Source organism: Panicum virgatum, chromosome 7K, assembly GCF_016808335.1.
Source record: "Panicum virgatum strain AP13 chromosome 7K, P.virgatum_v5, whole genome shotgun sequence".
In the NCBI taxonomy this organism is placed as follows: Eukaryota; Viridiplantae; Streptophyta; class Magnoliopsida; order Poales; family Poaceae; genus Panicum; species Panicum virgatum.
In genome coordinates, this window is record NC_053142.1 from 38,010,219 (window position 1) to 38,034,807 (window position 24,589).

At 46.4% G+C, this 24,589-nt stretch overlaps 3 protein-coding genes across 3 annotated transcripts; all 3 read right to left on the reverse strand.

Moving 5' to 3' along the window:
* Positions 1-810: 810 nt before the first annotated feature.
* LOC120642382 (mitochondrial proton/calcium exchanger protein-like) lies at positions 811-9,913 on the reverse strand. The gene is made up of 15 exons (XM_039918884.1): positions 9,662-9,913; positions 7,907-8,554; positions 7,483-7,795; positions 7,247-7,393; positions 7,054-7,142; positions 6,899-6,991; positions 6,492-6,618; positions 4,090-4,154; positions 3,844-4,015; positions 3,042-3,239; positions 2,892-2,939; positions 2,663-2,809; positions 1,670-1,752; positions 1,409-1,530; positions 811-1,306 (listed from the first exon to the last, which is right to left on the reverse strand). Exons 2-15 carry the CDS (start codon positions 8,491-8,493, stop codon positions 1,224-1,226), a joined length of 2,274 nt encoding a protein of 757 aa, XP_039774818.1. The 5' UTR covers positions 8,494-8,554; positions 9,662-9,913; the 3' UTR covers positions 811-1,223.
* A 1,251-nt stretch (positions 9,914-11,164) lies between these two features.
* LOC120642401 (endoglucanase 12) lies at positions 11,165-15,242 on the reverse strand. Its single transcript, XM_039918908.1, has 4 exons — positions 14,605-15,242; positions 13,432-13,739; positions 12,034-12,804; positions 11,165-11,839 (listed from the first exon to the last, which is right to left on the reverse strand). The coding sequence occupies exons 1-4, from the start codon at positions 14,981-14,983 to the stop codon at positions 11,426-11,428; spliced, it is 1,872 nt and encodes a 623-aa protein (XP_039774842.1). The 5' UTR covers positions 14,984-15,242; the 3' UTR covers positions 11,165-11,425.
* Positions 15,243-18,917: 3,675 nt separating this feature from the next.
* LOC120642509 (uroporphyrinogen-III synthase, chloroplastic-like) lies at positions 18,918-24,512 on the reverse strand. The gene is made up of 10 exons (XM_039919070.1): positions 24,321-24,512; positions 23,645-23,732; positions 23,333-23,399; positions 21,073-21,191; positions 20,852-20,947; positions 20,505-20,560; positions 19,907-19,989; positions 19,512-19,646; positions 19,302-19,353; positions 18,918-19,211 (listed from the first exon to the last, which is right to left on the reverse strand). The coding sequence occupies exons 1-10, from the start codon at positions 24,492-24,494 to the stop codon at positions 19,137-19,139; spliced, it is 945 nt and encodes a 314-aa protein (XP_039775004.1). The 5' UTR covers positions 24,495-24,512; the 3' UTR covers positions 18,918-19,136.
* Between the last annotated feature and the right edge of the window lie 77 nt (positions 24,513-24,589).

Here is a 24,589-nt window from a genome sequence, read left to right on the forward strand (position 1 = left end):
AAAAAAGCTCTATTTGAAAAAATAAAATAAAAGCTAATTCTTTTCTTATCGGGAGAAAACACAGCCTTGATTTTTTTAAAAAACTTTTATAACCTCTCATAAGGAACCAACATTTAGGGTTCATGATGAACTACTAGTGCCGCTTAATCACGGGCAACCAATTAAGTCCTTGAGGCCTGCTACCAAGCTGTCCAAAATAAGATCGGCTTTTGCATAAGATGATAAGTTTGCGTTTATGATGAATATACTTCGCAGCGGTAGACGAGAGTGCGTTTGAACAGAGATGGGAGTTTGAATCTGTATGGATGTATCACCTGCCTTCTGTACATCTGATGCTTTCTCAAGTATGAATATACTCGACCAAGACGAGCGTCTTTCGTCCCTTATTTCATCGTGTCCGTGTGCAAATCCATCACCATTAACAACAAACTTACAAACTGAGACTGCAAAACTAATTCATTATCATTCAAATAGCGATGAAACTAAGGCCTTGTTTAGTTGCACCTTGTAAACTTTTCGAAAAAGAATCTTTGCACATTTAAAGTATTAAATATAGATTAATCACAAAACTAATTACAAAACTCGTATGTAAATTACGAGACGAATTTATTAAGACTAATCATTCAATCGTTAGCACATATTTACTGTAGCATTACTGTAGAAATTTAGTGTCTAATTATCACCTGATTAGGCTCATTAGATTCGTCTCGTAATTTACAAACAAACTACGCAATTAATTTTTTATTTCGACTAGATTTAGTGGTCCATGCATGTGCTAGTTTCGAAATTTGGAATTTTGAACTTTGCATCTAAATAAGGCCTAAGCCAGGCACTGATATGCTTACTCAGTGCCCATACTTTTATTTATATTATAGGTAAAGGTCGAACTGCTCCATTAGCTTATTTCCATTTCGATGGCAACCTTTTTAAATTTCAGTTGCCATTTTACCTCAAGAATCTCTCTACCTGGTGATTGGCAGCACCGGTGCTAACTGTGAATGTATGTTATAAAAACAAAAAACTGTATGACTGTAACGTCAGTAACAGCAAGCTATGCTACTGGACAACTTTCTCAGCACCAGCCAGTCGGAACAAAAAGTGACCGTCCTGCCTTTTGAAGTTTAGATCCACCAATGAAATTGCCTTGAGCTCACTGGGTCAATTCCCTCGAAAATGAATTGACCGCTGAGTTCTGACAGCCAAGAATGTGCCTGCTGTTCACATCATCGTGGCACTTCTTCATGTTCATTGTTTTCCTCTGTTTGTGATGCCAGCTTCACAATGTCTTCCACAAGGATATTCCCCTCTGCAAGGCACAAAAAATAAAAGGCTTAGCGATATAGCAGAACAAAAGATATGACATATCCTTTTCACCAATATGATAGACAGTAATGTTGAATGTAAGCACCCTTGTCTTTGGAAAGATTGCTGATAAGCTCTTGGACACCTTCTGTCCCTATGGTGTCTTTGAGAAAATTTGCTGCTGCTGCTGCTGCTACCTCCTCAGGAGTCACTTTGCCATCACGGTCCCTGCAAAGAAATCAACATATTGATGACCAGAAAAATCAATTTGTGCAGAGTGTTGGCATGTGCCGCAGTTCTATGTTGGTGTGTGCAACACATTATGTGATTCAAAATAAAACTTAAAAAGCATGCGGAACAGGCCTACCTATCCAGCAGCTGCCAGCGATTGCCAATTCGAGCATCAACATCATCAATCTCCTTTTCTAACTTTTGAAGCATAGCATCAACCTGAAATGCGGAAAAAATGAATTGCACATGGTTAGGTGTATATACTCAACCAATATAAAACTTCTTCTGAAGGATAACATCACAATGGTGTTTGCATATTTTTTAGCATTTATTTGCAAACAAATAAAGTTGACAAAGTAGTCAGCACTGACTAGTACATAACACAGCCTCTACAGCAGCATAGCGGTACCTACTTGTTTTCTATCTATCTAGGAAGTAATTTGCAGCAATTACTTTGCTATGGCTGTATAAGTGCAAGGAATAGGCAAGGAGATGGAGGCATGTTCACCCTCACGACAAGTCTCTGAACAACCTCATGTTCTGCCAATCTCATATTTAGAGAGTCAGGCCCTAACAATCTCGGCTAACCTCAAGCTAACAAACTCCAATCGACTAACAAGTAACAACCAAGCAACTAAACTGAGCTCAATTAGTGGATGCTGGTTTCTTCTTCTTGCATGAGTATTTCTTGCCGAGAAACACCCACAACAACTTGTTTCTAGAAAGAAATCCATTGATGTTTATTACATTCCTATAATCATATGGTTTAATTTGATAGGCTGAAACAAACATCTTACAACGTTGAACAATGGTTGTGAACTTGTGATTGATTAAAACTATCTGGTGACAAATTTCTACAGTTTTACAAATCCGAAAAGCGTATTACAGTTTATACGCTAATAAATGGAGCTCACAACTACCAGGTGAAATTTCTATGAATATGATGGAATTCTCTGTGCAAGCCAACAGTTCATGTACTTTCAAGCTGTTCTGATTACTGATTAACTGATATAATTATTTGCAGTTATTAATATATATTTCTCTTGAAGATAAAGGATATTTCCTAGTATAAGTTTTAGCTGGGATGTATCAACTTGTGAAGGTTTAGATGAAGAAAAGAACTCCTTACCCTATCTATCAATGCTGAAGAAACCTTTTCTCCCACAGCTGCCTCTGCAGCATGGTTTGATTCCTCCCTAGCAGCCCTGTATGCTCTCCTGGCTTCTTCCTCACCATCTGTACCCACCTTCGCAAGCATGTTGTTATATAGTTCTATCTGTATTCCACATGAGTGGGGTACGACATTAACTTATGCAAATACACAGTGTGTAAACATTCAGTGCAACATCGAGTCATACCTCCTTGTTCACAAGGCTTAAAAACTCCTGGCGCTCCTTGGTAACGGACTGCAAGATAACAGAAGGTAGGCTTGATGTTAATGCAAGTTTTTGTTTTTCGTAGAAATACAGATTGGAATATTAGTAACAAAGAAAGTGTCTAGATCATACAGAAGCGGATGCAAGCACAGCCAATGCTTGACTGATATTACAAAGTTGCTCTTTCTTATCATGCGTTTTAGCTTTCTTTACTTCCTCTTCCTCCCTAGCAGTAGGCTCGGTCATTTCTTTCAGAGCCAAATCTTCTTCAATAGCCTTTGGCTCCTCCAATTTTGCCTTCTCTTCTTTCTCTTGCCTTTTCTCCTCTTCCTGAATATTATTCAGAATGAAAAAGCATCAATAACATTTTTTTTCGACAACATGGCATTGAATTATCACATAGTTGGATTCAGAAAAGTTGTATAACTATGTTGATTCTTCAGCCAAAGAATATACATAGAAGGATAGGTGAGTTAGATATTAAACTGGACAACTGAATTACATAAAAAAAACAAAAACAAAAAAGGAAATATACAACTACAAGTCGGGGTAGTAATTAAGGTGAACAACTAAACGATATGAGCATATAACTTATGCAGCTGTTAGATGGAAGTGATAATGGCAAGATATGTAAACTCATGCTAAACCTTAATTCAAAATATTTTTTTCACTTGAAAAGAACTTCCAAATATAGGACAGGACAATATTCATGGACCATTTGACAATGCAGACAATAAAGCGATAACAGCGCCAATCTATGTAAGCCATGCATGCTAGAGAATACTTTCATGTTTCCCCAAGAATATTTAGCGTAAAGAACATTGAAGGGCATCATTTTATGATACTCGCCCCTGCAGCCCTGCTTAAGGGTAGAGATGTCCAGACTCCTGATGTAAAATGGACTTGAGTGATTTATGTCTATACTCCATAGTACCTTGATAAGTTCCTCTTGCATCTCCAGAAATTCCAATTTTCTCTTCCTCTCAGAAACAGGATCTTCAGAAGGCAGTACAGTCCCAACTGTATCGACAACTTCATCTGGCAGAGAAGATAAGGTTGCTACAACAGCTTCCTCAGGTTTCATTCTCCCAGATACAGTAAAAGCTCTGACAGAATTTTAAAACCACATGAGAATTTGAATAGAAGCAATATGCAACGGGATATTTGTCAACAAAATTACCGTGAGAGTATTAGAAGAGATGACGGCACAGAATGATTGAGTGATAGATCCAACCAGTCTCTGAGCTGAACAGAAAAGAAGTGCTTAGAATAATTAACTTCAGTCAGACACAATTCTTGCAAAATACCCATCTAATAATTAGATAGAAAACTAAGGACATCTCCTATATCTCAAGGATTAATATCTTTGTCTAATCTCAAACTTTTCGATGCACAGTAAAAAAATGAGTTAAATACACCAGCGGCCCTCGAACTTGTCCTGATGTGCCACTTAGGTCCACGAACTCGCAAAATCGAAATCTAGCACCCTGAACTTGTTAAGTTGTGCCACTTTGGTCCATACCCCTTCACATGGCGCGACGTGGCATGCACATATGCAAAAAAAACCTCCAAAGTTACTATCTTCTACCTTCACCCCCTCACTCCCCTCCTCCCTTCTTCTCCCTCCCAGACCCCGGCCCCTGCTCGACGCGCCGCCCTCCCTGCCCCGGCAGCGAGCCGCCGGCGGTGGCGCCTGGGAGCGACAGCGCCGTCCACGCTGTGCCCCATCTTTGGACCTCTCCGCCGCGGGAGGGAGGACCGAGCGGAGCACGTGGCGGCTCCACGCCAGCGCCCCTGCCTCCCGTCCTATCTCCTCCGCCTCGGCTTGGACCCAGCGGCGGCGAGTTACTGCAGCGGCAGGTGGCCGGCCCTTCCTCGCGAGCTCCGGTGGCCGTGGCCACATCCGGCGGTGCAGGGGCTCGCAGCCGCAAGTGCAGGGCTCGTGGCGGCGGCGGAGGAGCAGGGGACGGCGGTGCGGGTCCGTGGCTGCGCGAGCTTGGGGCCACGGCGGCGGGCATGGATCTACGGTGGCACACAACGCCGGGCTCGGGTCCATGGCGGTGCGAGGAGCTTGAGGCCGCGGGGGCTCCGGACCGCAGCAGCGCGATGAGCTCGGGGCCGCGGCGGAGGATGTGCGTCGACGGCGGCGCACGACAGCGCGGATCCGCAGCGGCGGGAGCAGCTCGGGATCGCGTGGCCGGGTGCTAGTCCGAGGCGACGCGAGGAGCTCCAGGCCATGGCGGCGCGAGGAGCTCGGGACCGCGGTGGCTTTGGACAGCAGCAGCGCGAGGAGCTCGGGGTCGCGGCGGCGGGGTGAGTCTGCTGCAGCGCACGGCGACGGGCTCTTGTCCGTGGCGGCGTGAGGATCTTGGGGCTACGGCGGGCTCGGGTCGGCGGCGGCGAGCTCAGGTCAGCAGCGGCGCGAGGATCCAGAGGCCGCAACAGCGGCGTGCCGCGGCGCCGGCCCTGCTCGACACCGGTCCTCCCCCGCCGCCCGGATCTGCTCGGAGCCGCGCCGCGGGCGCCACGAACGAGAGCGAGGCCGAGGCGGGCCCAAGCCCCCGCGGGGCTCGCGGCTGCGCCCGCGTGTGGGGTGTGGAGTAGCGCGCGCGAGGAGGGAGATGGTGGGACGAGCTCGGTGCGGCAGAGGGAGGAGGAAGGAGGTGGTGGAGGAGGGAGGAAGGAGGGGGCGGCACGCCAACGCCACGAGCTCCGCCATGGCCGCACACGAGCTCCGCCATGCCATGGCCTCCACCGCGAGGAGGGGTGCGTCGGCACAGAGGAGGGAGCAGGGAGGAGCGCAGTGCCGCGGCGGCGCTCCTGGCGGCCTCCGGCGGCAGCGGCGGCGCTTGTGGGGGAGGAGAGAGGTGAAAGTGACGAGGAGGACGTAGATATAGAAGATGAAAAAACTCAAGGGCTTTTTTGCATATATTCATGCCCCTTGAAGGGGTATGGACCAAAGTGGCACAACTTAACAAGTTCAGGGTGCTAGATTTCGATTTTGCGAGTTCGTGGACCTAAGTGGCACATCAGGACAAGTTCGAGGGCCGCTGGTGTATTTAACTCAAAAAATATTAGCAAAAGAAGAATTCATCAAATAAGTTGCATATAACCTGATATACATTTTACCTCATGCGACAGTAGCAGTTATTTATAGCAATAGAACTTATAAGACAGGACCATGAGATGCATCTCAATAGGTGAATGTGACAAGAAATTTTATGTAAAACACATGTGAAACATCATAGGGATTTGACACTTGGCGCTCAACATAATTAATAAACCAAACTACTAAAGCGTGGATACATAACATCTGTTGAACCACCAAGGCACCCAAAAAGATCTGGTATGCTTTATTTATTTAATAACCTAATGTACTTCAATACTCTGTGAGTATTATACAAAAATAAAAACAAGCAATCCCAGAGAAATTGGGACACAAGCACTGAGCAAACCTGGGATCGGATGCCCGACTTAGCAAATTTTCTTTTATACATGACAAATAATATTTGGAATCTGATGTAGTGATGCGGGTGTCGAATGGAAAAAAAACATCGCATGTGCAAGTAGCACTGAGCAAACCTCTAGGTGCATCTCCTCGGTTGACAACAAGCCAAGGTGACCTCGTTCACGACAAGCTTGTCGAAGCTCATGTTCAGAAAGAGACTCCAAACCCTCAGCTTGAATCATCTTGTCATCATTCTTAATGCTGAAAACATAGACATAAACTGATAAACATAAGTGCACTACAGTTGTACAGGATGAGAAGATGTAACAGAAATATGCAACAATGAAATGTGTCTAGTTGATCTTAATGCAAAAGGCTCACATCTGTAGTAGCTACGTGAAGTAGGAAAACATGCTCAAATGTTAATGATGAAATAAAATTTACTCTTAAAGATGAACTAGAAATTTGCACACAATCAAATCATCCATCGCATTTTTTCCCTTCCCTGACATCTACATGCCGAGGTATTTGGAAGACATACTCTTGTAGCTTCTTTCGAAGCATGAATCGTAAGTAGTGGTCTGTACCAAAAGGTTGGATCCCCATGTATTTACACATATTTACTAGCCGAGGTCTGCAGAAAAAACTTGATCAGGCATCTGATATTATTAAGGGGTAAGTATATGAAGCGCCAACCTGCTCATGTTATCCAAAGTCAGCTCGTCATTAAATAGCTTAGCAAAGTTCAAAATTTCTTCGTTGGAGACATGTCCACCTTTCCTAACCTAGTTGCAAATTTGAGTACATCACCAATAGGCAAAAACTAAAGCATTTAGTGGTACGTGTTTTAAACTTGAAACTACCAACTCAGCATGGAAGAAGATGATACCTTATTCAAAAACTCATCCAGATCTTCAGCGGTCTGTTTCATTTCCCCACTACGTGATGTTTGAACTTCCTTTGCCATTTCTTTTGCAGTATCTTGTAAAAACTTTGCATATTCCATCCTTGCTTTCAGTTTCCTTTTTAGTGCCTCCTGTATATAGGAAAATAAATGTGTTCACGAATCATGTCAGCATTTAGTAATTCTGTTAACAAGACAGCCTGATCGATCTGGATCAATACCTCTTCTTTCATCTTGTCCTGGAAAGTGGATGGCAGCATGTTTGGGAACAACTTGAGGAACACTGGCAGCAAGAGTTCCATGAATGGAACAATAATAAATACAGCAAAAGGTACTAGTCTGAACAGATCTGCTGTTGTACGTGTGAGCTGTTGCCTCTCTCGCCTTGTAAGGCTCTTTCCATTAGCAAGTTTGACTAACAGTCTTGATGAGATTCTAACATCTGCCCAGAGCAACTTAGTGCCCAACCAGTAATGCTGCAGTGTAGAAACAAATTCATCCTTCCAATGCTTCAACTTTGTAGCCCAATCAGCTCTTGAACCCATAAAAATAAATATATGTCAAGTGTTGAAAAGGTAGACAAAAAACTATCCATCAAAATAGAATGATACAGCGGTGCTTCAATTTCAAGAGAGGAACAGAGACCTGCTCATTGAAGCAACAAGTCTCAAAGCAGGGCCAATACCCAGAAGCTTCGCCCAGAACTTCTGTATGATTGATTGGTCAGTCTTTTGCACTTCCTCCAGCTTCGCTTTAGCCTTTGCTTTTGCAGTGCTTAATCCTTCCACTGCCTGATCACATTCTTCTGGGGAGGCCTCCTTTTTTTGTTGCTTCTCCTTATCATCCTCAGTCTTCTTGCCCATAATATTAACTTGAGGTTGGCCAGTTGTGTTTGATGTGGTACGGACTGACTGGAGGAAACACTTGAGTCCCAAGGGGAACACAAAGTTTTGTGCTCTAGAGCCATAAGCGGAAAGAGAAACCCCACAAGTTGGGCGACATGTGAAACCACTACTGAGGCCACAAAGCTTTCGCTTACTCAAAGTATACTGCACCTTAGCATGATTAGAATAAGCTAAACTGTCCTCTGAAAACAAACATATGGATCTCTGATCAACCTCACATCCAATTTTTTCTTGCCCAGTTGTGTTAGTGGATAATGAGGAAAAAATAGGCACATTAGTGTGCCGGAGAATGTCCTTCCGCCTCCTGATGATAGCCCTCGAGGCCATTTCTGCTCACTTGCTCCTTTTTCTCAAGGAAATGCCAGGATCATGCCTTTTGAGGTAGGACCTGAAATACGGCAAACCTCTAGTTATGGCATCACCACATCTTAATATGCAAGTGCATGCAACAAAAGAATCTAACATAAAGTTTGGCGATGGAAAAATCATAGCATCCATGGCGCGGTAGCACCAATAGTTCAAAATCATTAGAAACATACTTGTACATTACAATTATCATAAAACAAGTAAGCTGTGAGTTCGACAAGGGCCATTCAAATACTGCCAATAGAATTATGAATCCTCCATGGAGAAAACAAATTCTGAGAATATGTAATAATCCACATCATATATAAACTTCGAACAATACTAAACTCTTAAGTCTGATGATACACAGATTGGATCATGTTAGACCATTGAACCAAACAGATGATCCAAGAAACCACTCATCATGTTGAGCAGAGCATGGCTGTCATCTCATTTTCCCTGTCTAAAATCCAGATGGGATCTGTGTTGCGAAAAATCTCACTCGTTCTCAGTTTATTATGGAATCAGCAAGGGAAAAGCACCCACCTGAACGTAATGTGGTTCTTGCTTGGCAAATGGAAAAAAAACTTACATCAAGCAAATGAGGCAAATTTACTATTCATACCTAAAATTAACTTTGTCAAAAATTCAACAAACAAGACATCGTCTGGAAGTTGCATTTATACAGCTGTTTTACAACACTTAAAGGCATCTGCATCGAAAGCTTCGATAGCAATAGCAGCTTTAGAAGACTCAACAAATGTCGTGGTTGACACACCAATAGCACACATCATAGAACTATAGAAGTGTTCGTGGTAGGCATTTGATAAAGCATTTGTGGGCATCTCGCTAATCAAACTTGGAAGGAAGAAATCCCAACATGACCGAATTACAATTCCTGTCGTTATGGTCTCATATGGACGCTGTGCCTTATCCCAACCATTACATTTTATGATGCCAGGTATCCAGCGAGGACGAACCACGCACCGCGCCTCGATTACATTTTACACTAGCCGAGTGCCAAGCAAAGCGCCCGCGCACAGCACCACCACCAATGGAGTCCCCGAGGACGAATGGGGAAGGGACAAGGGTAAAAACAAGCCGCGGCCGGGTCGAAGGAACCGATCGTGGGGTGGGTGGGCTCACTCACCGGGGGTCGCTGGCGGTGGCGGGGGAGATCGGCCGGGCGTCGGACCCCGTTCGCGGCGGCCGCGCTGGTTAGATCGGGGCGCGCGAGGGGAGCACGGGGAGGAGGGTACTCGCGTCGGCCACTCTGCAGGGTGGTGGGCTGCCGCGGGGGGCGCGGTGGTCGCGTACTCGCGTCGCGTCGCGCGCGGCTCGCGTGAAAATGTCGCCGATTGGGGGCTTTTTGGGGGAAGGAGCGAGTGCGACGCGAGCGTCTCGCTCTCGCCTGCAGAGTGAAGTCTGAAGTGGAAGACAGGGAACCGGTCGGGGGGAGGCGGCGGCGCAGAAACCAGCAGACAGGCAGACCAAATTCGGGCACATTCACGGCCCACAAGCGATGTAACGTTACTGGATGTTTCTTCTTTGGTTTTGCTTCGTTGGATCGGATGGATAGATTCGGTGTCACGTAGATTCTGTGTGACATGATATTTGGAGAAAAAATGTAGATTGTAAATTCGTTAGTCAAATCAAATTCTATTTACACCATTGTTATTCTAATTATGAAAACTAGACCATTTTGGACTATTGTTAGATGATATATTTTAGAACTTTTTTATTTTGTTTCTCATTTTTATTCTATTCTCTAAACAATTACTATTTTTTATGAGTATTTTTAGTTCTTATTCAAATAATTTTTATAAAAGCATTTTTTGTGTTCTAGAACAATTTCTTATTTTCGAGGGGGGGGGGCAATTTTCCTCCTTTGCAGTCAAATTGTTCCACCTATATAATTAAATTGTTCCATCTTTACAGTCAAATTATTCCACCTTAAACACTATCGAAACATATTTGAATGTTAATTTTGATTTAAAGATCATGTAGTAAGAAATACAATAATGTAATTTGAGTTTGATTTAGATGTTTAATTTAAAAGCTATGCATTTTTTATTTGCTGGAACATTATTTCGAAGTCCTCGGTTCACGTGCGCAGCACACCATTTTTTTCACTGACATATCCCTGCTTTGCTTCCTTCTGAGCAAGAGAAACAACTCATTAAATGGAAGAAAAGAGTTGCAGCTAGTCTGATACAACATTTGTATCCTGACGTAGAAGTTCAAAGCAAGAGAAAACAAGACAAACAAATGAACATGGCCATTGGAATGGATGGAAACAAACGTGCAAATGACATTTTCTTTTTGAAGCGGCCAGCAGCATTACGCTGCCCGGCACGAGCAAAGGACTTGGTCCGAACTGAAACAAATTTCAGGAACGGCAAGACACAATCAGCAAAGTAACCCCAAGCAGAGCTGCAGAGTTTTAGGGAACACACTTGGTCTTCTACTCCGGTCTCGTGACACTTGCACTAGCCATGGTAACTGTTGGGCCATCCATCCACATGAGGATGATTTGGAGCCCAGTAAACTTTTCAAAACAGCCCACAAGCTCAATGCTTGTGCACCGCTTGATTGAGCGATTAATATAACGGTTGAGAATACTTCAAAGGGAAGTATAAAGCACAAGAATACATTTTGAGAAGATGTACTTTTTTTCCATTCATTAACCGTAATCGATTATGCATAAAACATCTACAGGCCAAGCATGATGCATGCCACACCGTCCATAGCGTCTGCTTACAAGTTAACGTGGTATATTGTACAAAAGAATTGCGTGCGTGATCACCAAAAATCGTATGACCAAACGGACCACCACCGTACCGATCGGGCGGGGGCATGATGCAACCCGGCTGAAGCTAAACGTCCAGTCCACCAGCTGCTCGCTCTCCCTAGCTCACGGCTTCCACGAGGACGGCGGCGGCGGCGCGGCGGGGAACATGGGCGGCACGGCGGAGAACATGGTGTTCTTGTCGACGGCGGTGACGCCGACCCCCCTGCCGCTGCTGGTGATGGCCACGAGCGCCGCGACGAGGCCGGCGTTGCCCACCAGCGTCGGCTCGTTCTGGCCGAAGGTGTTGCGCGAGTCCTTGAACCTGTCGTTCCGGTCGGGCCCGCCCACCATGGCGCCCGTGAGCAAGTTCGGGTCCGCCTTCTTGGTGTCGCGCCACTTGTACCCGCCGGTGCACGAGTACTTGACGCCGTTGTGCGGCGTCGACGCGCCCCGGTGGTGCAGGTGCCGCGGGTACTTCTTGCCGAACCCCACCACGTAGCTCATCTTCCTCGGGTTGTCGCCGAGAATGTAGTTGACCTGTTCGGATCGATTGTTATTGTCAGGATCGGGACTAATTGAGCCAAGAAATAATAATAATAATAATAATAATAATAATAATAATAATAATAATAATAATAATAATAATAATAATAATAATAATAATAATAATAATAATAATAATAAGCTCAAATCAGACCAGGCAAACAGAGAGAATAATAATGGATGTTTACCTGGGACTTTGCAAAGTCGCGGAGGTCGTTGGTGGACATGAAGTTGGGGCCGCAGTACCAGCCGGGGACGTTGGCGGCCTCCATGTAGTCGGCGTAGAGCGAGGCGAGGAAGGAGTTGGCGACGACGTACTGCAGCGGCTGCCCCTTGCCGTGGTTGAAGAGCGCCATGCCGCCCTTGGTGAAGTTGAAGGCGGCGAACCGCGGGAAGTACATGCACATGTTGAGGCTGGTGGCGTTGTGGTAGCCGATGAGCGACTCCTCGTAGGGGTACCCGGGGTTGAGGAACATGCGCAGCCGCGACAGCAGCAGCTGCGCGCCGGGGAGCTTGTTGTCCCAGCTGAACACCGAGAAGTCGAGGATGTTGAGGAAGGCCTTGGCGTTCTTGGGCAGCCGCGGGTCGGTGGCGAAGCTGATGTAGCTCGTGTTGCCCGTCGCGTAGTACATCCAGGCGGCGCTCCACATGAACTCGTCCCAGTAGCTCGTCGAGTTGTAGTAGTACTCGATGTCCGGCTGCCGGAGGGAGTAGGGGGTGCGGTGCCCCGCCTGCCGCGCGAACTTGTACACGGTGGCCGCGCCGTGGGTCAGCTTCTTGGAGTAGGCGGCGTTGTCGCGGAACACGATGGAGGCGGCGGCCAGGGCGGCGGCGATCTCGCCGCCGAGGTCGGGGGCGGAGCTCACGGCGATGGTGGGCCGGCGGTAGGACATGTCCTCCGGCCGGTTCCAGCAGAAGTGGTCGTCCGGCTGGCTGCCGTTGATCTTTGCAGCTCCCACCTGCAGGTGACACAAGCACACCAAGATTTATCCCTTTTCAATACGGAGTACTACTAGTGTTAGTGTGATGCTGCTGTAATTACCTCGGCAGCTGGCAAGGTTATTACTAGAACAAATTAAAGTTTCTTAACTTCCTGTTACTTCTTCATTTACTAGCATTTGGGTACTTTCCCGGCCAGTGCTATAGTATCATGTGATGGTGGCCATGTTCTCGATCACTGTTAAGCTGAAAAAAAAATAGTGTTCTGGACCACGAAACAGACAAAGCAAGCGACCATTTTTTTACTTCTAGGAACATGACGTGCCCCGTTAAGCACATGTAGGTGTTTGGAAGCTGAACCATAATCTATGATAAAATCATGCGGCGAGTCAAAGGTTGTTAGGTGTGCCCATCAATAAACTGCAGAGCTAAATTTCCAGTTGGAGACCTAGATCAATATAATCCTTGTATTTTTATATCAACTACTAGTTGTTGGTAAATACAAAACTCAATATCCCATTTCCTCATATCTGTTATTCAAAAGAACAAATTGCTCACTATAGAGGAGCATAGTTTCAGTACAAGATAAAAATGTCAGAACTGCAGAATTCAGCGTTCGAGAATTTAGATCAGTACGTTTCAGTTACCTGAGCGTAGATCTTGTCGATGGTGGAAGCAGAGGAGTTGAAGGTGAGGAGCAGGTAGTCAGTGCCCCACTTGATGAGCTCCCTGACATGGTCATACTCCCCCACGGCCTTGTACTTGGCGCTGTACTCGATCACCGACCAGCTGAGCAGCGTCATGGAGAAGGCCATCGGGAAGTGGAACTTGATGTTGTCGCCGGCGTCGTAGTAGCCGCCAACGAGGCCGCCCTTGACATCCTTGGCGTCGGAGCCGTCCGACAGGCCGGAGTTCCCGCGCCACGGGACGCCGTTGTTCTTCGGAAGCCGGCCGGCTGTCACCAGGAAGAGGGATCGAAATGCTGTCAGATGAATTCAGCAGTATCCATTTTCCCACATTTCTTGATCCGTGTGTTACTGAACTTACAGCAGTAGGAAGACTGCCCTGCATTTTGAACAGTGCAGAAAATACTGCTAGCATGCAAACAAGATCTACAGGTACAGCGTACAAGATCACTGGTGGTAAAAGAACAGTGACAGAGTACGAGTATTCGGCAAGATATCCAGGATAATTATTCACCAAGATCTGTACACACGTTCGATCCAGATCATAAAGACGACCTTTTCTTTTGGTGCTGTGTTAAAGAATGGATCAACTTGGCTGGTGCCCTACATGTGAGTGAACGTGCGTGCCAAGATTCCAGCCGAGAGCGATTGGGATTTGGGCGATTTCTCCCCACATCAGATTCAGACCGTCACTTTCTGCAAAGTTGTAGTGATAGGGAGAACAGGACAGAACAGAACATTCCGCTAGTGGGGTTGCAGCTGTACACAGCTGTAGAGCGCGCCACTAGGGGTTGCAATTGCTCCCCTGCTTTGGATCATCAACATCTAACAGTGCAAGAACTTAAGATAATGACTGGTCAGACATGGCTAATCAAAGGCGGCAATTTTCTGCTCCTACGATGCAATCAAATCTGCTATGCAGAGTTTCAGTTTGCACAAAAAATGGCAGATCCACACTGGTTCCACCCGATCAGCAAAGCGATCAGCAAACATGGTAGTAGTAAGACTAGTAAGTTCGGTGAAGATGCATCAGTAGCAGAAGCAGAGTACCCAAAATTCAGTTTCTTCTTTTTTTCAAGGATCCATCGCAGCACAAAGCAGAGGAAGATCCACGAGAGTGGCAGCGGCACTCACATTTCTGGGCGTTGAAGAAGCGGAGCGCCTTGTGGAGCGCCTCGGTGTACTGGTCGGGCGGCGGCGGGCCGGGCTTCTTGTGGGGGATGGCCTTGGCGATGATGATGGGGAGGCCGATGAGGACGAAGGCGCCGACGACGCACCAGACGGCCCACCACAGGAGCTTGCGCTTGACGACGACGCAGCCGAGGTCGACGTACTTGTCCTTCTTCTTGGCCTCCGGCGGGCCGAGCAGCCAGCTCTGCTGCGTCTCGTCCAGCTCGTGGTGCTGCTGCCGCGACAGCGCGCCGCGGTCCAGGTCCATGTTGCGGCTGTGGTCGTCCTCCGCCGCCCCGTCGGCGATCTCGAACGACCCGCCCCAGTGGTTCGCCGCGTACATGGCTGCTAGCTACCTCTAGCCGCCAGCCGGCCGGAGGCGGCGGCGGCGGCGGCAGAGCTGAGGTGAGCTGCGACGCCGCGCTCCGATCCTTCCCCTGGGGTAGCTGGCTTGACCGCTCGCGCGCGCGATCAGCGGCGCGTGGAGAGGGGGCCGCGCGGCCGGACGCTCGGGGTCGACGGGGAGCCGTGAGCCTTTCCTGGCGGTGGGTTGCGGACTGAGCAAGGTGGCCGGGTGGGGGAGTTTTGAAGAGGAGGGGGGTGGTTGACCCGTGGAGGGTGGGTGCTGGCCGTCGTCCTGCTAGGGGAGTTGCGTGTGACCGCGTAGCAGAGGAAAAGGGTTTTCGCTACATTTTGCACTTTTTATCTGTCCGAAAGCCGACTCCGCATTTATTTTTTCAGTTGAACCTACTGCTTGTGCTATGGGTACCAAACGAGAAATGGAAACTTATGATTTTCGTGTGCCATGTTTGAAGGCTGTGTAAGATTTAAACAATCACTGAAATGGGGTTGTGTCACTGAAAAGAAGTCCGACCATGAAATATTGTTTGTTCATCATCACTGTACTTTTTTATAATCGACATGAATTTATTTATTTTTTTTACGAAAAGGAATATTGTATTACATTGGTACACAGTATAACCCTGCGATTTTACAGGAAACTCCCCGGTACAAAGAAAAATGACACACACACCCCCAGGAGAAGTTCTCATCATCAGCTCCAACTCCGGCAGCTTCCACAGGCGGAAGTCCGGCGAGATCCACCTTCCACCACGCTGAAGGACTCCAAGACCTTGGTGAGAACTGCAAAAGCCAGCACCATGGACCACCCGCGGCGCCTCGATTCCGTTGAAAGAACACAGCCATCCTCACAGCGCGGAAGGAAGAGGAAGAGAATCCATCCCGGCGACCTTGGCGGCACCAGACGGAAGGAGATCCCACGGTCGCAAGGCACAACAGCAACCCGGGAACAAGAAGCGTCGCAGGGAGACGAAGTCGATTCCTCGTCGAACCAAAAGAGAGCAGGTAGACACAAATCTTTACACCAAGACCGACAGAGGATTGGTACAGAGCAGAAACTGACCTCACAGCCCAATCAACGAAGTTGACCTCGCTGGAATCAAGCCAGAGGAGCAAAAGCTTCACCACCATAGCACCATCTTCAGGGACGACGCCAACGATGACGAAGAGATTCCAGTCACCAAGCGGCAGAGCCACCATGGGACAAACTATTTTAACCCTAGACTAGATCCTACCCTAGGCCTAGAAACTATACAGGCCGCAAGCTGATCCGGCCTCCCCTCCCTCTCCAGCGCCGATGAGGTCGCCGGAGAGGAGGGGGAAGCGATCAAATCGACGCCGGAGCCAAGAAATCGCTTTCCGCCTCGCAGAGTACTGTAGCTGGACATGAATTTATTATTTCACATGCAATCCTATTAAACTTGAAGATCGGTAGTCTCATGAGATTATCGTAAACACATCCACATATAGAATAATCTAGACTAACTGGTGTCATTTTGTCCACATATAACTGACGAGGTGACATGATACAATCCACGGAGCCACACTTTTAACACTTGTATTTACTATTGTCCACCGGAGGGCTTATGTCCACATGGGTCATAAACCGAAGTTGCGTGTGCCGTGTACCCATTGCAAAAACCCCCATGGCCCCATTTGGACAGCCAAACATCAACCGATTCTCGTTGGAGGCGCCATTGCTCGGGATCCGTCCAGTCATCACGGCGACGCTCCCCGCTCACGCAGTCACGATCCCGGGGGAGGCCAGCTGCCGCCTGCCGTACTCGACTCCGACGAGGCCGGCGGCCCGGGGCCCCGAAACCGAGTTAAGAAGATCACATCGCTTTCCATGTGTTCGCGTCTGGTGGTGCCTGCGTGTGGGGGTAGCGTCCGATCTGCTGCTGCTCGCCTGTTCACGCCGCGCCACGGGCCGACGACGATCCTGGCCGTCTCGCTGCAGGGCAGGGGGGAGAACTGGCCAGGGAGCTGAGCTCGGCATCGCAGCGCATCTTCTGCTCGTCTCCACACCTCACCTCCAATGATGGCCGTTATTCTAAGGGAGGGCGTTTTGTCATGCTCGCAGGTGTGTAACATGCCCAACAATCTGTCCGCATCGCCTTTTCGGTGCTCCACATGCGCCCGTTTCGTGATCCCTTTTTCCAGAATTGTTTCTCTTCCAATCCAACCGACTGTGGATGTAGGGGTGGGTTGATGCTGCTGTGTTGGTGTGCAGTTCAGTTCACTGACGCTTGGGGTAGTAGGTAGAGTCAGATTTGAAATCTTCAGGCTGACGCAGTCGATCACCGCTATAGCAGTGTAGCTACTGTAACTTTAGTCTGAACATACGTCTACAGGTTTATTGACCAATGATCTACTGAAATTTTTTCCTCTGATTTCCTTCAAAAAAAAAAAGCTCATTCCTCGGACTGAACACAAGAGTTTCAGGGTTTCAGTGGGAGGCACAGCCACCGATCAAGGGCGGTAACCAGGCAGAAATCTGCAAGCTCAACAACCATGTGCGGATGTGTGTCGGTCGCCATCTCCCATAGTCAAATATGGGAGGGAACACACATGATGCATGGAATGCGAGTTGAGCAGTGGCTTCCTTCGTCCTGTTCCTCCTATTTGTTTACGATTCCCGTATGCTCAGCCTGGCTTGAGGCTGGCACCAATTATACAATCCATCTCTGAATTTCTTGTTTCCATGTCCACTAGGAGGCCGCCTGCTGGACGACGCAACACACACCTTCCAGCCAGAGCCAGTTTCGTGTTGCAACTGGCAAGGCCATCGTCTAGCGACCGCCTCCACAGCGACGTTTCACCGGAAAATGAAGGTGCTGACACACAGTGCAGGCCAAGAACGGATTTATAGACTAGGAAATGAACTGAAGCTCCGTTTGGGGGTGCCTGACGTGTGGGTGTCTCGACACAACGCCTCAACAATTTGTCGAAGAGATACTGTTCTGGGGAAAAAAATCAGAAGGAACCTGCCTGCTAAAAGCCCTGGCCTGCCAATCATTCAGAGATCCGGCCTACTGGTATCGAGCATTCGAGCGGGCGTCGGTTACAGTGAGGATACAATGGATTGATTATTAGGGAGAGAGTTGAAGGGGGCATGCCACTGGCCACGGGCGAAAAGAATATGGTTATCGAGTTGTTAGCACTAACCCATGAGCAAATAAGATACTGGCGCACCGACAGACAGATCGGCGAGGAGGGGCGAGCATACGTTGCATGGAGGGCCATTTTTTTAGGGAAAAAAAATTCGTCACCGACAGTGACAACTGCCCTGGTGAGTGATGAGCCGTGAGCGGACGCGGCGCGCCCCTCCTCGTCCGTCGTCGCCATCCAGGCATCATCAACCATCACTTGTCAGTCTTGTTCAGAAGTTTTAAGTGTTTCTCTGTTTTGTATTGTCCTCGAGTCTGTAATGGTGTGGCGCATGCTTTGGCAGCGCGTGGTTGTAATGCCTTCGGACTTTGAGAACTTGATGGCCAAGGATTCGCTCGCGCCGTTCACTTAATGGAATCACTATTCCCATAAAAAAAAGCGGGGAGGGGGGAGGGGGAGGGCAGAGGGCTACGAACAAGAGTTTGGGCCCAATACGGCCAGTTGCCAAAACAGGCGCTGTTAATTTACGGATGATGGTGCGTTGGTAGCACACCAAAAGTGCGAGCAATTTTCTAGCTCCGGGCTGTACATGCCCTGGGGTGCGTCTTGTAGGAGATGTGGAGACGTGCCAGACGTGCCTGGCTCGTTTGATTTTTTAAATTGCTGTCACATCCAATATTTAGATGTCAACTCAAATGTTCAAATGCTAATTTAATATGAAACTAATTGCATAAGTTGCAATTCGGATTCTAGACGAGTCTATTAAGTATAATTAATACATAATTAGTGGAGAGTTACTATATCAATTAGTGGTCAAACTAAGGACTAATTAGGCTTATTAATAGATTCGTCTCGTGATTAAGTCACGCCTTATGAAATTATAGTGATGTAATAAGTCTATATTTAGTACTCTTAATTGGTGTGTAAACATGCGATGTAATAGGACTTATGACTTAAACTAAAAAAACTAAACGGCAGGAAGGCCACCAGCGCGCGATCTCCGACAGGTTATGAGTTTCCTGAATCTACAGCCGATCACCAACATCAAGAAGCTCCGTCATCCGGTGCACGGGGCTGCCCGTGTTCAACATTTTGGGGGCCTACCAACAGAAATAGGGAATGCTATGACGAGAGAAACCAAGGAAAATAAGATATGGGTGTTCAATTGAACACAATGATAAGAGAAGAACCTCTTTCAACTGCCTGTGGACTCTGAGCGCTTCAAGAATGCTTTCAACCCACCTATGAAAAGCAACATGAGTAATTATGCGATCGGATTAGGCAGTAATCAAGGACTGCACAATGCATTGTGAGGGCATCAGTTCACAGTGACCAACATCCCTGACGTGTACATGGCAATTGGATAATGTTACTAAAAGGGCCAGATGATGTGTGCATACCCTTCAAGTCCAGGGGTTGTTGGACAATATATACTCTTCAAGCCCAATTTCTTCGCTGCAGAGCCAGTGGTCTCGCCGATGCAAGCAATGGAGTTATTCCAATTATCGACTTTTGGAATCAGGTTTAACCAAGCCCTGCTCAAAATGGTAACAAAAAAGGACTGAACAATGTAACCGCACATAAAAGCAAACCGTAGCAAAATGGAAAGTGATCTAATGATTCAAGCAACGTCGATTGGATCCCATATTATAGATTTAACTATACTCCTCCCAAAGTATTAGTTTGATGCTTAAATGATATTATCTTCAGATCTGCTGCGCAACAGCTTTACCTCGCACAATTAATGGAAGAAACTGTAAAAAAAAGTTATATCCCAATGCGATTGTATAATTACCTCAGTGCAGAAGGAGAAGCTACTGCGACAACTGGAGCTGATATAGCAAGATTTAATGTTAGTGGTTCGACATCTACAGGGACCTGCTTGCATACACAAGTACACAACACTTTCATATGTTAGCGGAGGACTAATATTCTTACACAGAAACTGTGAAAAATAATATGAAACTGATGGCCACTACTTTCTGATTCTCATAGCATTAAATCTCTACTCACTAATCAGATCATTTGGTCACCTTTCGCAATCAACTTCTAGAACTAAATGACACTACCAAAGTAAGAAAAAAAAGGCAAGCCATGAGATTAAATATCCAGACAGTGAATAGCTAACCAATATTAGATAGATATAGTTCAAGAGCTCACTAGAATTTTACCCTACAGAAATAACTAAAAAGGTAAATATGATTGAGTTAGATTATTGTAAAAACTCAATTCACATGAAGATATGTTTAACAGACAAATGAAATAAATTAGCAATATAGTAATATAAAGATTTATTCTCGAATAAAGGTATCACAGACTACTGGAAGTAGCACAACAAGATGCAGAAGAAATAAAAGTAAATAAAAAACACTCATCCAGCACGAAGAAATTACAGTTGTATATGTATTCAATCGTGTCACATCAAATCCTCGTTCTGATAAACCATCCTCTGCGTTGAAAAGAATTAAGAATTATAAAGCTTGAATGTATACTGTCACTGAGTAAAAGAAGTGAGAAAAGATTAAACCAAGTCCATAGATCAGCACACAAGTTATGAGCTCATAAACATAAAAATGTTTAACTAAAAAACTTAAGATTGCCTGTAGCTCACAATCAATTCAAAACATCCTAAAGAAAGCAGCTCATTTGGGAAAACTGAATGCGAGAAACATGTGACCTTACTGAAGGCAAAAGAAAACAGTAACAAGATAAATGCTATGTGAACACCAAGCTGACTTACGAATTTCATGCCCAGCCTTTGCAGATGCAGGATACAGCACTTTACATGTATTCCTGCTGCTTTTTGGAAGCTCTGACGCCAAGACTTTACCCATAGCTGACAAACAACGAAATCGAACAGATTGGTTAATGTTGATAAATAATTGAAGATGAACGGAAGATCATAAAGTCTACAAAATACACTTTTAACAAGGACATCAGAGAAATGACAATGTAAGCTACCTTTGGAAGGTGAAAATGCAACATCAAGAGATCGATCTTCAGACTGTAATACTTCATCAAAAACCCTAGCAGTTCCTGCTCCAACAACTGCTACTTGAACCTTAGGACTTCCAGCAGCCCTGGCATTGAACCAATATGATTTGCTTAAACATGGCAGCCTTATATTATTTTGAGATCACTCAGATGGGGTTTGGAGCGAAATGGAGAGCTTGGGTGTCGATTTTGTTAGGCAGTACCTCTTCGGCAGTGTTTCTAAATGGGACAAGAGGTAAATGGTTCAGGCACCGGAGAGGTTTGAGGCTGGGCGATCCTTTGTCACCGATGTTGTTCATCTTGGCCATGGAGCCTTTGCACAGGTTGCTTGAGCTGGCTACTTCAAATGGATCCCTCACACCTATTGCTCACAAATGTGCAAAACTAAGGATAAGGATGTATGCTGATGATGCAGCTATTTTCCTTAATCCAGTTATGGAGGAAGTGAGGGAGCTGGCATCTCTCCTCTCAACCTTTGGGCTAGCTTCTGGGCTAGTGGTCAATATAAATAAGAGTGCTTGCTTCCCAATCAGGTGTGAGGACCTAGACGTGCCCCATATTATGTAGTTTTTCAATTGTCCTATCAAGAGCTTCCCTTGCACATACCTTGGCTTGCTGTTACATTTCAGAAAACTGGGAAGGGTTGAGGTGCAGCCATTAATTGAGAAGGTAGCAGCAAGATTACCGGGTTGGAAAGGTAGACTTTTGAACAAGGCTGGTAGATTACGGTTGGTGAATGCAGTTTTAACCTCCATCCCGGTGCATTTTCTATCGGTTTTCGCTTTGAAAAAGTGGGCCTTAAAACGGATTGATAGAGTTCGACGAAGTTTCTTATGGAAAGGGGCTGCGGATGCAAATGGGGGACATTGCTTGGTACGGTGGACCAAAACAAGCCGCCCAAAAAAATTTGGTGGGCTTGGTATTCTGGACTTGGAGTTGTTCAGCAGGGCCTTGCGTTTGAGATGGCTTTGGTTAGAATGGGCCGAACCAGACCGACCTTGGGTGGGCACTGAGGTGCCTTGTGACTCAGTTGATCGTCAACTCTTCAGAGCAAGCACGGTAGTTACTATTGGTGCTGGTAACAAAGCATATTTCTGGAAGTCTTCTTGGCTTAATGGCTGGGCGCCAATGGACATCACGCCAAGGCTCTACAAGCTGGCTTGGAGGAAGAATAGAAAAGTGAATGAAGAGTTACAAGACCAGTCCTGGACTAAGGGGCTGTGGCGCATGAGTTCGGTCGAAGAGATGGTCGAGTTTGTGATACTTTGGGATTTGGTGCAGCAAGTTTCTTTGAATGATCAAGAAGATCAACTCTCTTGGCGGTGGACAGCTAATGGCTCCTATTCTTCCAAGTCCGCCTATTTGGCACAGTTTAATGGTTCCTATTGCAGTTTCAAGGCCAGCTACATCTGGAAAGCTCATGCTGAGGGGAAGCACAAGTTCTTTGCCTGGCTTTTGGTTCAGTCTAAAATTCTCACCGCAGACAAACTTATCAAGAGGGCTTGGCCGTGTGATCCAAACTGCCCTTTGTGTGACCAAGAACCAGAGACTGCAGCTCACCTTTGTCTTCATTGTGTGTTTGCACAAGAAGTTTGGTTTCTGATACAAGGTTGGTCTAATGGTGTAGTGAAAACACCGGAAAGAGGAGCTGATATCGAAGCATGGTGGATGTCTTCCTTGCAGCTGATACCTCAAGAGCAGCGGAGACATGTAGCAGCCCTGCTCATGTACACGGCATGGAACATTTGGAAGGAACGGAATAGAAGAGTTTTTGAAGGGAGATCGATGACAGCTCCATTGGTTTTTGGCTGCATTCTAGAGGAGTTGGGCCTGCGACAAGCGGCCTTGAGAGCCCCGAGCGTCACGTAGTTCCTATGTTTTTCTTATTTTTGATGAGTCTGCGTGTTTTCTATTTTATGTAATATCTTTTTAGACTTTTGTAAGACTCTGCTTCTCCTCCTTAAATGATTTGGCAGTGCTCCTGCCGGTTTCTTCAAAAAAAAATTATTTTGAGATGATGATGCAACAATGATTTGAACTCAAGGAATATATGCCTGTAGAAAATTATAGAAATAACATACGCCAAGTATTTTGTTAGCCAAAAAAATTAGACAGAGTAGATGAATCTATGGCACAACAAGTTACAAGGACTAAGCGTCAATCAAGGCATAATCCCTAGTTGTATAACAAACATCATGCACATGACTGCAAAATTCCTCAAGCTTACTTCCATCCCTGAAGGAACACTGCGGCTGCCTCAGGAGAGGTTATAATAATCCAGTCAAACTTGTCATCTGTGAGTACAGAATATCATTGACTGATTCATGAATTTCCGTATTGCAGTTTATAAACGAAGTGGAAAGAGGAGTTATATTATAGAATAGGTTGCCATAGTATCTTCTGGTGAAAATGGAATAAAAAGCAAAAGTGAAAGAACAAAAATTTATGTGCTGCATATCCGAAGTACAAAACTCAGAAAATGAAACCCAGCAGATGAACGGTGTTCCGATCACGAAAAAGGAAAGGCTATAACACTTACCACGTAAGACATCTGAAAGCCTATCTGCATCAGGGCCTTCAACATGCTTAACAAGAGGAAGTTCCAGAGAGTGTATATTGTGCTTTTCCTACAGAATCCAATTAGAAAATAGATGTAAATGCAAAGCAGCAATCAGCCGAATAACGAAAAGGAACTATGCTGTTTTGAAAAATATTAGATCATCATGATTCACGTCACCAACGAGAAATTTTTTAAGCCAAAATTAATATGAACCAGCAATGCACTATGGACATAAAGTTTCTTCTGAAAGCGAACAAATGGTGAAGAAATACAGGTAACAGTTCCAAAGGTAAGGAGAAGCAATCAGTTCCATTAGCATTCAGAACCATACAGTACAAATTTGGCCCTGAATTCCTGATATTTTCTATATCAAGCCCTAAATTAACCCTCACATGGAGGCAATCAGTATGATTCCCCAATCTAGCGACATATGCTTTGGGCTCCAATTCGAGCAAGACATTAACCTCCTAGTTTCGTTCCTCGTACAGTCAAACATCTAAACTCCTCTGCCTAATTAATACACCAAAATTTGATCGCGAGTAAGGAGGCTACAGCACCAACGTCCAAGCCATTCCTCCTGCCACCTCCAATGCACTCTAGCTACTGATTCCAACACAAAAGCACAGCGGAGGTAGGGTCCATGGAGGGTACTCACCAGCGCGGCGATGAGCTCGGCGTTCTTCCCCCGCTCGCGCGTCACCACGACGTCGGGCGGGGGCGGCGAACACGCCACGACACTCCCGGACGCGGCGGCCCCGGGCCGCCCGGCGGGATGGTGTCGGAAGGTTCCAGAAGGCGGGGAGAAGGGCGCCAGTGAAGAGAAGGCCATGGCGTAATCTGGCAAGCTGCTGCCCCTGCCCTCGCTTCCCCGCGAACGATATGTTTGGCCCAGGAAAGATTGGGCCGCCTGCCCGGAGCCCCGGC

Coding starts and splice junctions, on each gene's coding strand:
- LOC120642509 (XM_039919070.1), bottom strand. CDS start 24,494: ATGGCCTTCTCTTCACTGGCGCCCTTCTCCCCGCCTTCTGGAACCTTC. Junction 20,561..20,851: donor AAAGGCTGGGCATGAAATTC/GTAAGTCAGCTT, acceptor TTTTCAACGCAG/AGGATGGTTTATCAGAACGA. Junction 19,647..19,906: donor GCTTCTCCTTCTGCACTGAG/GTAATTATACAA, acceptor CATTTTGAGCAG/GGCTTGGTTAAACCTGATTC.
- LOC120642401 (XM_039918908.1), bottom strand. CDS start 14,983: ATGTACGCGGCGAACCACTGGGGCGGGTCGTTCGAGATCGCCGACGGG. Junction 13,740..14,604: donor CTTCTTCAACGCCCAGAAAT/GTGAGTGCCGCT, acceptor TCCTGGTGACAG/CCGGCCGGCTTCCGAAGAAC. Junction 12,805..13,431: donor TCGACAAGATCTACGCTCAG/GTAACTGAAACG, acceptor TGTCACCTGCAG/GTGGGAGCTGCAAAGATCAA.
- LOC120642382 (XM_039918884.1), bottom strand. CDS start 8,493: ATGGCCTCGAGGGCTATCATCAGGAGGCGGAAGGACATTCTCCGGCAC. Junction 7,796..7,906: donor CTTGTTGCTTCAATGAGCAG/GTCTCTGTTCCT, acceptor TATGGGTTCAAG/AGCTGATTGGGCTACAAAGT. Junction 7,143..7,246: donor TGGATGAGTTTTTGAATAAG/GTATCATCTTCT, acceptor ATTTGCAACTAG/GTTAGGAAAGGTGGACATGT.